The sequence below is a fragment of the Symsagittifera roscoffensis genome, chromosome 2 (assembly GCF_963678635.1).
Source record: "Symsagittifera roscoffensis chromosome 2, txSymRosc1.1, whole genome shotgun sequence".
NCBI classification, from domain to species: Eukaryota; Metazoa; Xenacoelomorpha; order Acoela; family Convolutidae; genus Symsagittifera; species Symsagittifera roscoffensis.
This window is the reverse complement of record NC_087063.1, coordinates 84,420,683-84,432,454: the sequence shown is the minus strand read 5'-3', so window position 1 is coordinate 84,432,454 and position 11,772 is coordinate 84,420,683. Positions and strand designations below refer to the sequence as shown.

The window sequence follows — 11,772 nt, the reverse complement described above, 5'->3', positions numbered from 1 at the left end:
TGACGCCAAAAGTGGGCAAAATCATGTGGTGTGTTTATCAATAAAAAATGGTTAAGATTGTGGTTTGACATGGTCTTTTTGTGTATCGTTTTCCCATTCAATCAACTGTGTTCCATTTTGGTTGTATTTTATGTTCGAAATAATAATTGTGCGTTTATACGAATTTGAATAAGATAAAAAATAAATATGTTGTATTTTGTTTTGCTTATACTAAAATTACGCTATTGAAATTAATTGTTATTCAGTTCTTTTGTTTCGTTCCAAATTATTGAGTATACGTTCAGCAAAAAAAATGAAATATGCTGAAAGTTTGGTCCCCCTTCATCGCTCTGAGAAATTTTCCAGTCAAGATTCTTTTTGGTACTAATGAGCAGCATCAATTTTTATCATCTAGCCTTTAATTTGCAGATCCGCAGCTGCTGCTGATTCAAATATGCGCAGACATGAGATTGACCTGAAGAAAAGGTCTGAATAAATATTCGGAATATTGTTCCGTAATTTTATTTGAGACCTAGTGAGCAAGATGCTGAAACGAGTAATGGCACACGGTAGTTTTTCAGCCAATTTTTTTGTTGCCTTCAGAAAAAGTAGCAGATTGTTAAGTCTGGTATCATGTTAAATCCCTATCAGTCTTAATTCAGATTCCAAAAAACTAGGAAAACTTGGCGCGGTGTCATTGTTATTCAGACATAAAATCTGCGAAATGTCTTTGTTTAAGAATCAGTCTTTTTCATACATACTAAGTTATATACGAAGACCCTAAGCTGAAATTTAGTAATAATAAATTACATAACGAACTGTTTTGTTTCATTGTTTTTTTACAACCTATTGTTCAATATTCTACTTTGCTTTTTTGCTTCGAAAGTGAAAAGATTTCCTTTTGAAAAAGTTAAAACATTAAATCTTTTCACTTTCGAAGCAATTTTGCCGATTTTTTCAAAAACGTTTTTTATTGACAAGAAAACGCTAAATAAAGCTTTCGAACTTTTTTGGAAGAAAACTCAGTTTTCTACGTACTAAAAAAGACGACTTTTTGCTCAAAACAAACGTTACTTGCTCAAAATTAAACAAAAAATCGAACCTGTTGTCCTTGACAGTTTTTAGGCTTTAATGTGATATATCATTCAACCCATTCTGATGATTGTTTGTGGTACCTGGTTTTTTATGGAAAAAGTCTAAAAATGATAAAACACTCCCGAAGACACAGCTCGTCTCCACTTCAGTGGTGGGAACAAAAATGTCTGGTTTTGCAGCGGCTCGGTAATAATTGACGCAATAGTAACTTAAGTGAACGTTAGAAAATGTCTGTTATGCGACAAGTTTAGATGCATGTTTTCTGTTTGTTTAATTTCCTGGGGGTTCTCTTTTTAAGAAGCTATATGATTGCTGTCTTCAAAATTCATCGACTGTTGTTGGTGATATGGTTTTTCCCCTCTAAATCAGGTACCTGGATTGAAATTTAGATTGATTCGAGTGATATCGGAATAAATCCCATTAACTCTTGATGTGGGCAGCCATGATTTACTATATACGCGCCGTCTCTCAAAAAAGCGAAGATGAGAATTTTTCCTGCTGAAATACCATTGATTTGAGCATTCAGAGCTGCTTCCACGAAGTGAGGCCGTTGGTAAAGGAAAGAGATAAAAGGATTTATTGGGGTTACGGTACACCGAAGAACGCTGGTAGTGCATCGAGTGTGCTGTCTTATTACTGATCTTTTAGCGATAAAAGTTTAGTGCCTGAATTTTTTTGATTCCAGGCTGGTTAAAAAGCGGCGGAATCGTAGATGAGCATGGAGTGAGTGGACTTTCCTTGATTCATTTTTCTTCTGTTTTTTTTTCACACTCATTAGATTACTGAACGTTAAAAACGAATTGCATACAGATTTTTAGATCTGATTTTCCCTTTATTGCAGAAAAAATTCTTAGCATTTTTGAAGACCTTCAATAATTTGATGCGCAATGTTTTTTGAGTTTATAATAGAACAAAAGCATTTTTTTTTCGTTTTATTCAGTTTTCAATCGATGTTGTTTCGATAGGTCAGTTGAAATTTTACAATAATAAAACTGTTGAAGTCTGAATGGTTCTCCTGTCTTGATATTTCTTCTTTTTGTAGAGTTATATGGAATGTGTAGCTTTTCCATTTTCTTTTTTTTGCATGAATGATTCGAAAAACATGAAGCATTTTTCGGAGCATAGTCGGTTTCAAAGATGATGATTCCGCTTGGGGTATAGACTTTTTTGTTAACAACTTGTTTAACCAAATCAAATGAGTTATAACTTAGCTTATGACAAATTCAAATTTCTTAGTTTCTCCGCTACACTTTGTCTAGAGGCACCGACTGCGCCTGTGTGGCATCCTGGGATCAATTCTAGCCTGAAATAAAGCTTTCCAAAAATTTTCGGCTCATTTCATTGTTCTCCGACCATTTAAAAATGGGTAGGAACTTTGTATTCGGTTGTGTTTTTTTTTCCATTGTATATGAAAGATTTTGATTTACTCATTTTTGAATTTTTGATGTACTTCTGTTTCATTGTTCAGTGACCTAACTTTGCGTCTCTTGAGGGAAAGTTAATTTTTTGTGCTTTTTCGGAAGGACGAAGAGCGTAAAATTAAGAAGTTCAGAATTTTATGACATTTTTTCAGTTCAACTGGAATTTAGCCTATTAATTTGGTTTAGTTGTCGCTAGATAAGTGTTCTGATTATTATTTAGCGTCGGTGATTGTGTTTCTGAATGTGTTTTCCTCAAATTGAACATCATTCAAGGCAAATTTTTCATTTTTTTTTAACTTGGCGGTTTTCCTTTCATTTTCTGCCAGCTAGCTTGCAATGCTATGCTTGTGTGAATAAAAATATTAGCAATGAGTTTAGGGTACCAACGGAGTTTGATTCCCCAGTTTAATCAAAGTTTAGTTGTTTGTTACGTCTACAATCTGTGTAGCTACAGCTGAGTCCCCAAGTGAACAGGATGTTGGAATCAGGGATTTCGTGGTCTTTTAGTGTCTTTTACACACCTCTGCAATATACATTTTACCTCACATGAACTTGTTGAAATGTTGGGTGAACAATTTTGCCAGATATGTTGCTCGTGATCAGAAATCGCTGTTTCTTCTCTCAAACATTACAGTGTGCCGCTTCGTGAGTTTTTTTCATTGTCCTTTAAAGCTACGTCTTTCTGCCACTCGAAAGCATAGCGGTTTGCGACTATGTCTGTTGGTATATCATTTCAAATATCTGTCATTCTTAATGTGTTTCTTATCTTCACATGAATAATAATCGACTTATTTATTTGTTTTCAGGTATATTTTGTTATGAAGTCCAGATACAGCCCTTTTGCCTTGCAGCTGTCTCCTTCCAGAAAGAATATTGAGCTTACTTGTGGAAAATCAGTATCTAATTTCGAAATCTCAAACATCTTTTTATCTCATCTGTTGTTTTACAACGAGAAAATACCAGCGGCCAATGATGTTAACGTAGTTTGCATTTTGTTTCCTAAAAGTTCAGGATTGGATCCAATCATGATGAAAGTAGATTCGAAAAAGCAGTATCGCCGGTTAAATTTTTCATTTGATATGCCGATAGCTGTTAGTCTAGTAAGAGGCTGCGGCATTGTCTCTGTTTGTGGATTCATGCAATATCATATCGTAAGTAGTGTTACTCCTAGTTTACAAGTAGAAGAAACAGACGCTTCCGAAAGTGAACACAGCTCCGTTTCTCTTGAACCAAAAACAACTTGTTCTGTTAATCCAATAAAATTATCGAAACCTACGAATGAAAACAGCGATGATGATGATGAAAGTTCAGAGCTGAATTCTTCAGAGTATTACGATCTATGCAAAGGTATTCATTTTAGTTTAGGCTCTTCAGTTAAACACTAAGAATAGCTTATTCAAAAGCGATTAAAAGTATTAACATTTGCGATTGTCAAGTGCATTATACTCGTGAACTAGAATTTTCTCCTGCAAACATCTTGTCTAACAGAAACGCTTTCAACTGCATGGCTTCCATTGATCTTGTGTTCGAACAAAATAAAAATATGGACAATTTTCATGAGCTTTTGGTGTGGTTAAAGATACGAAAGCATACTTTGCGAATGTAAATTTTTTTAAAAAATCTCCCGATTTTCTTGGCGTCTGAGATCAACGTTTAACCTGAAAAATGTATAATTGCAAATACTACTTAATTACCCTTGCGGTAAGCCAGGCTGTTGCAAACTGGTACTAGACTTTTTCTGTAAACAAATTCCTTCACAAGATTTCGCACGTGAAAGTTACATGTGTTTCAACTTGCTTCATACTATATTCAAAAGCAATTAGCTATCTGGTGTAGAGGTAACACTTATGCTTGAGACAAGAAAGGCCTGAGGTTCAAATCCTGCTGCGACCTGCATTTTTTTGTAAACAAGAAATTTTGCTTTTTCGGACTATCGTCCGTCTGTTTTTTTTTCCGCTTAGCTCCCTTAGCGCGACTCTATTTTTCAGCTTTGTTCAAAAATTTAGAATTTCTAAAGCTGCATTTCTAAATTTAGCGATTTCTAAAGCTGCATTGGTGAAGGTAATTGAATAACCAGATTTTATGAGGAAATAAGTTTTGTTTGGAAACTTTTCAAGAAACATTTTTTAAAATTTTTGAATTTCTGTTTTATGTTTAACTCTCTCGATTGGCTTACACATAATTGTCATGCATGTGATTTGTATGCTCACGGTGAGCAAGCGTTATCAATACGGAACCTAGACTTTTTCTAGGAAACAAATTTTCCTGTAAACAAATTAACTGAATGATTTCGTCAAATCTGCGCTTTCGTCGACCAGAAGAGATTTTCAGCATATCTGCTTTTAAAATACCCGTTTTATTCGATATTTACTGTTATATTGGTTTCAATTTCACCAACTCCAGTTTGGTATAGTTTTCGTTTTTTCTTTTTTGTTTATTCGGCATAAAAGTTGAACAGTTTGTACCTAATCTGTTTAGTGGCGTTATATTGCATCGGTGGATGAGCGAAACAAGTTTCCTATGCGTGTGAGTCTTTTGTGGGGCTAATTTTTTTATTTAAAGTTTGCTCAACGTGTGTCTGCTGAGAAAATGTCGGCTTTATTATCAACTTGTAAATTTTGTTTCGATTCAATTTGCCGTATCTAATGTTTATTCCATCCATCGTTGTCAATGAATATTTAACAACTTGAATTATCGCGCAGATATAAAAAATTGGCTCATTCTAAACCTCAACATTTTTTTTTTAATTTCTTGCGATTCGAAAACTGTTCGAAATACATTAAATCTGTCCGGATAACAATATATGAAAAATTGGCCGGTCTATAACTTCCTGCATTTTTTGGCATGTTTTTTAAGTGAACATTTTCATGACCAATTGAAAATTTGGTTGTTTAGCTTTTTGACATGTTCAAAAACTTTTTTTCTTTCGAGAAGTTTCTGTCTGCTATGTTTGTATTTTTATCGCAAGTGGTCCAAAGCACTGCTTCACCTCTGTAAGTACTGTTTTTTTTTTCCAACCAATTGAGCTTTTTCGCTTTACCCATACATCTTTTTTTTTAAAATTTCTGTGTCAATTATATCGCCAAATAACCATAAAATAACCGACCGTTTCAACTGATCTGTTTTTGTTATCTCGGATCTGTTATTTCGTTTCTTCCCCCGAGCTAAAAATTAAAACACGCATTTCAAATGTGATCATTTTCCATTGAGTTATTCGGTTTTGGAAAATGTCAAGTCAGTATAATTACAGCTCGGTATGCTTGTTATATTTACAGCTAAGCGGCGAATGAATCCAGCATCGAAATCATTTCCAATTCAAATGGGGCAACCTTTTTGTTTTTTACATAGCTCGCGGAGGGAAAAATTCTTGTTTTTGATTGTTATTTGTAATTCGGCCAAAAGTTAGAATACATTTTGAAAGCAAACAATGATTTAGGTTGCGGTATCTTCGATTTTTGCTTTTATTTGAGAAGTGCATATTTGCCTCTTTTTTTTGTTGATTGATGGATCAATTTTTTGTTATACGTCTTAGGTTTTAAATTTTTAGTGAAGATGTTTCATTTTTTCGTTGCACTCCTCATATTATTGTACTTTTCCGACTTATTTCATGTGTAGTTGTGGAGTTTTTTGTGTAAATCTTATTTGTACGATTTTTTCCAGTTTTGACATGTCATAGAAAGAGGGTAAATATGCCAGCCATAGTTCTAGTTGAATCATTGTAGATCAACATACATTTTTTAAACTCACCGGAGCCTAAACTAAAATTGGATCAATGTATCAAGAGTTTTCTTGCACGCAAACGAAGAAGTGGATGAGGAATGCAGGCAAGTTGAAGTACGACATGAAAACAATGAAGCAGTTGCTGAGAAAGAGGAAAGAGGAGAAGAGTGTTCCGAGGGACATCAGAGCCCTGGTGAGGCTGAGCAAAGTGCAGTTCAAAACTAACGACAGAAAAGTAGTGGACGAGTTATGGAGATACGTGGAAACTGACTTGTTGAAATAAAAATAAACAATCTTTTGTTTTTTTTCATGTAGTTTTTAAAAGAAATGTTTGCTAATTTCCTAGGGCAGTTCGTAGAGTTTATTTCCATAAAATTGTGTTAAAATTTTCTTTAGCCTAAACCGAACTTAAAACAATGAGTTAGTGGTTGTTTCAAACAACGGTCAGATGAGTTTTTGCTAAGTTGAGTATTCTGCACATTGTCTTTGTCAAGCAGTTGGATTATTTTTTTTTCAAGATCTCCCTTCTCCCCCTATGATGCCTCCACCCCTATAAATAAATACAGTAAATTAGCACTGCGCTTTCTATTGAGAATTCTAATTTTGCTGCATTCTGATTGGTTGAGAATCGACCATTTTGATCTACTTAACAATCTCTTGAAATGGGTGGAGATTGTTAAGTAGATCCGTTTTTTGTTCAAGAGTGAAAATATCTCAAGTTAAATTGATAGAGTTTGACACAAGAAGAAATTGTATGAAATGCTATTGCATAAACTAAGTTCTAATTACTTGTTTCCCGATCCAAATGGGTTGTTTTTGAGGCTGGTGGCATAGTTGGGCGACTGGACAAATGTCACACATCCAATGGCCAGGCCATAGACCATACCTATGAGGGCCCACTGCCACCTGGAACAAGACAAGTGGCACAAGCTGCATTAACATTGAATAGAAATTATAAAATTATGCTACTGCTCATTTAAACTTACGAGGTCATGTGAGCACACTGCGGTATTAATGAAGACAGATCATCTGAAAACAGAACATTTCCAGCATCTAAGAACCAGTGTTATGCTTATGTTATATGACACATTATGCCGGTTACTATACAAAAAGCAGAGGAGGTCCGCCTAGAGTCATTTTTGCATATAGTTCCGAGCACATCAAACAATTTAGAAAACCGAAAAAAGAAATTATTTCTAAAAATATTCGGTTTACTTTTTTCTGACAAGTTTTTCGGAGAGAAATGAGGTGCTAACTGTGCTGAAAAAACTAGTTAGTAACAGTTCACATTAACTACGAAAGTCTAAGTCTCTAATTGGTGCCAGTTTAACATCTCTCTAAATTGATAGAATATCGGATCGTATGGAAAGGATTTTAAAGGATCTCTCTAAGTTCATAGATTATCGGATCGTATTTTCTTCGCCTGGTTTGAGTTTTTTAATGACTGAGTTTTATAATTGAAAAAGTTTTTCTTGCGAACAGATGGATCGTGGTTAATAGTCAAAAATTTAAAATTGAGTTTTTTATTGAATCATTTTTTCAAATTTAATTTCACATTGAATATTTGTCTAATAGGAACTTGTGCCCCATTCCGCTTCGGCTCAGTTCTTTGCTTGGGTTCTTTTAGATAACGCTCACTTAATTTGAGGAAACGAGCATAATTTTTCCTGCAAGGAAAGCTTATTGAGCTTATCGGAAAGCTAAACAAAACTACCTTGTTTTCAATAACACTTGAAATTTCCTTTGTGTCAAAAGTATTGCTGTATATTTTGTCAAGTGCAATTGAAGTAGGCAAATATAAACCATTTGCTTAACTCAGATGATTATTCCGACCTCTGAAAAAAAAACCTATAACACCCGAAGACAAAGTTCCCCCATTTTTTAAACTACCCTTAAAAAATTCGAGCCCCTAATTTCAAGCGAGTTTTAGGCTGAGAAAGTTTTTTTTAAAAATTTTTTTAGCTCAGTTTAGCTTAATTTAGCGCTGAATATGGTTGGAACATTCTGTGCTACTTCTTTTTTAAAAAAATCAACAACGGTATAGTTTAAAAAACGATTTTTGTTAAGAAGACAGTTTTGAAGAAAAAAAACGGGTTTTTGGATAGGTGAGGTAAATTTAAGATTTTGCTGACTGATTTTTACGGAATCGGTTGATTTGATGCAGAAATTTTTGATGTGATATATGTTTTGATCCCAATAAGGAAAATCTCTAAAATCGGAAAATTTACAAAGCGCCGGAGTTTTCTACTTTTTTTGCGGCGAGGTTGAAGCAATAAATAATACAAAAAATTAAATAATTCATGCCTGTACGACGTTTTCTCACATCTAGATTTTTATTTATTTTTCAGGGGGGTCATTATACGTTGCATGTTGTGTGGCCGCCTACTTGCCTGTGATGTAGACGGTGATGTTGGCGTTGTAGAGGATGATGAGTGGGGGTGTGTTGTTGACGTTGAGCTGGAATGCACTATCTGTGGTCCATACAAAACCACTCCACTTCTGCTTCACACTCCCGCCCAGCTGCAACACGTCATAAGTGTCTGCTGACAAAACAACTACAAGCATAGCCGGTTACTGGGAAAGTAGTAACAAATAAAACAATTTTTTTTTTTCAAGTTAGAGTAGTTGTTCTGCGTGGTGAGATAAAAGGATCTGAACATAATATTAGAACTTAGGCATTTTCGAAATTTATAGTAAAATAATAAAATTGGCCAACAATTTTAGTAGAAAATGACAAGAAAAGAATAAGTTTTCAAAAATTTCAGTTTGTAAAGCAGTTTTGTTTTGAATTTTGAAGTTTTGGATGCCAAAAATGGCGCTAAAACTCCAAATATAGCCAATCGAAGATTTGAAACAAGTAATGAACGCAAGTAAACTTATAAAACACACTGACTTTGTTGAAAAAAATCCCAACTTTCGAATTTCAAAGAAAAAATGGATGCCCTTTAAGCTCTTTGAATTTCTAGAACAATTTATTATTGGCGCTTTTTTGAACCCAACTAGAGAAAATTCGATCAATAGGTAAAGTTTTTATTACGCCGGAAATTTAAATGTTTAATTCCACTTTCGAAACTAGAAATCGTTCACGTTTTATCGCGCCATTTCCACGTTCGTATTTGGAGAGGTACTATTTACGTCACTTTCAGCAGATAAATTTCAATAGTTCAAAAAGTGCGTATATACCTAAGTGCATTCATAAGTTCATTAATATGTATGAATGCACATCTGTAGTTATTATAGACTTTTAAGACTTTTCCTGAAAAAAAACTACAACAAAAAATCAGCAAGACCTGTATTCATTACTCTTAAAAACTAACTTAAAGTTTTTTCGGCTTAAATTAGGCTATTTTAAGCTGTTAAGCTAATAAATTAACAATTTTAAGCCTGCTTGCTTGCTTTATTCGCTCGAGTTAATCAAAAACTTTAACCTGTTTTTCTCGATACTGGGGCAATTTTTTGATTTTTTTTTGTCTTTTCAATCACGACTGAACGGGTGTTAATATGATATATCACTCTACCCGTTCCAATGATTGTTTGTGGTACCTGATTTTGCGTGGAAAAGAAAAAGAAAAACTGAAACACACCATAAACGTTTACCGTTAACCATATACGTTTGCCCGACTTTCAATTGTCGGAACAACAATTAAGCAAATGGAAGCAATAGGCGTGAGCGGCAAACACCGCACTTCTTGTCTCCTGCTGAATGTAAGCGGAGCGGAGCAAGTGGTCGCTACTCGCCATTGCCTTGATACGAATTGTGACTTGTTACGAATTGTAACTTGTTACGAATTGTCGCCTAAGTGTCTTAAAATTTAACAAATCTTAACAAACGTCATTTTCTAGAACAGAAATCAAAAGATGTACGACTCTTGATAATCTTTTCGTGGCGTTAGCAAACCATCCCATTTCCAAATTGCCTCTAGACTATTGTTAAGTCCAATGACAGATGAATTGTTGATAATGGCACTAAAATTGGCACTTCAGTGCTTTTGTGTTTTAGCATTGCTCAAATTTTATTTCATTTTAGCGTTTTTTGTGGCAACGAAATATTTGAAATCGTTGCTCTCGCAGTCCGAAGCTGTTGGGAATTAGTTTTTCCGGAACTTAGGAATTCTGGATTCGGTTTTTGGATCAATATAAATCAACAAAGTTTTTTCAATTGTGTTTTGGCTATGTTTTAACACGTCTATTTTCAAGTGTGAAAGCTTCGTTTGTTGCTAGGTTTTAAGTAAAACTTTTGCTCGGGATTAGCGTCTGCATGTGAAAGGAGAATAAAATGGAAGTATTTTCTGCGCAGAATTATGTTCATATTTTAATATGTTTGACCTCTGCTCTGTGGCTTTATCGTAGCTTTATCATTTCAGTTTTTTGGTATTGCTGGGTTTCGAGTGCCTCAGCCACGGTTTGTTTGACTATTGAAAAAATCGAACGTTTTTTAAAGGTCGATGACTAACATGTTTCAGTTTTGCATCTGAAGTCGAATTTCTCGGACATGAAGAAAGTCTGCAGGTCGAAGCTACAGTAGTAGATCAGGTCTCGGTCCTAAAGTACATTTTACTTTCTCTTTCTGGTAGTTTCTACATTGATTTAATAAGTAGCAAAATATTTGAACAGACAAAAATAATTAAAAAGAGCAAATGACCTATCTAACAAAATTCCTTCCAGCGAAAGCTAACTTTTCACGCAAAAATTGTCAGATGCTTTTTTAATTTGAATTTTTGTGTTCCAGATTGATTACAGGTTCAAATTGTAGGTGCGCTGCAATTCAGATGGTGAGATTGCCATAGTTAACATTGAATAGTTGACCTCCGTGCTAGGCCTTTGGCTGGTTAACTGGAAAATGTTCATTTCTTTTATCACCTGCAATCAATCTAGTATAATGCCCCTCTTTGTTTCAAAAAGCGCCAGAGAATAATCGACGAGATTTGCGTTTTTTTTTTTGCTAGAGAAAGGCTGAGACGACAGTTTAAATGTTCACTTACATCGAGTTCGATTCGAGTGCCGAAGGAGGCCAGTTTGGTCCAGTTGCCGCCCAAGCATAGTAGTACAGTGCAGTACTCTTCCTGCATAGGAAGGTCTATTGTGACCCAGTTTGTGAAGTTAATAACAAGAGAAAAGTTGATTGCTCTGTCTACGATGAAAGGCTCCGTTTGAAACTCGCCTGAAAAGCCAAAATTATTTTCATTTCTGATTATATAGGAGATATGATAAAATTTACTTAGGAAATGTTTTTTTTGGGTAATTTTGTTCATAAATAAAACAAAGACTAAGTTTGACCTTTGTTGACGAAATACCCATAGACGCCGCTGGTTCCCGGTGGAGGTGATTTCCAGTTCTGGGATGCTAAAAATAGAGATAACTTTACAACAATTGAATAGTCATATTGCACGAAATGTTTTTAATACAGTGGATTACGTACTTACTACAGCAGCCATGCATGTCTGGAGAAACAACGTAACCATCAAAACAATAAACGCTGTAAGTTTCAGCATTTTTTGTTTCACGAGTGTCTGAAGTCTTTTTTTTGTACTTGAGGGTCGAATGAAAGCATGAACAG

At 34.7% G+C, this 11,772-nt stretch overlaps 1 protein-coding gene across 1 annotated transcript; it reads right to left on the bottom strand.

Annotated features, from left to right (window-relative positions):
* Window positions 1-8,370: 8,370 nt before the first annotated feature.
* LOC134840693 (uncharacterized) lies at window positions 8,371-11,584 on the bottom strand. Its single transcript, XM_063856666.1, has 4 exons — window positions 11,493-11,584; window positions 11,198-11,376; window positions 10,670-10,757; window positions 8,371-8,755 (listed from the first exon to the last, which is right to left on the bottom strand). The coding sequence occupies exons 2-4, from the start codon at window positions 11,282-11,284 to the stop codon at window positions 8,598-8,600; spliced, it is 333 nt and encodes a 110-aa protein (XP_063712736.1). The 5' UTR covers window positions 11,285-11,376; window positions 11,493-11,584; the 3' UTR covers window positions 8,371-8,597.
* Between the last annotated feature and the right edge of the window lie 188 nt (window positions 11,585-11,772).

Excerpts from the sequence above, each read along its gene's own strand:
- LOC134840693 (XM_063856666.1), bottom strand. The coding sequence starts at position 11,284 with ATGCAGGAAGAGTACTGCACTGTACTACTATGCTTGGGCGGCAACTGG. Across the intron at positions 10,758-11,197 it reads GCACTCGAATCGAACTCGAT|GACCGAGACCTGATCTACTA; the intron begins GTAAGTGAACAT and ends AATGTACTTTAG. Across the intron at positions 8,756-10,669 it reads CAGATGCAAAACTGAAACAT|ACACTTATGACGTGTTGCAG; the intron begins GTTAGTCATCGA and ends TTTTGTCAGCAG.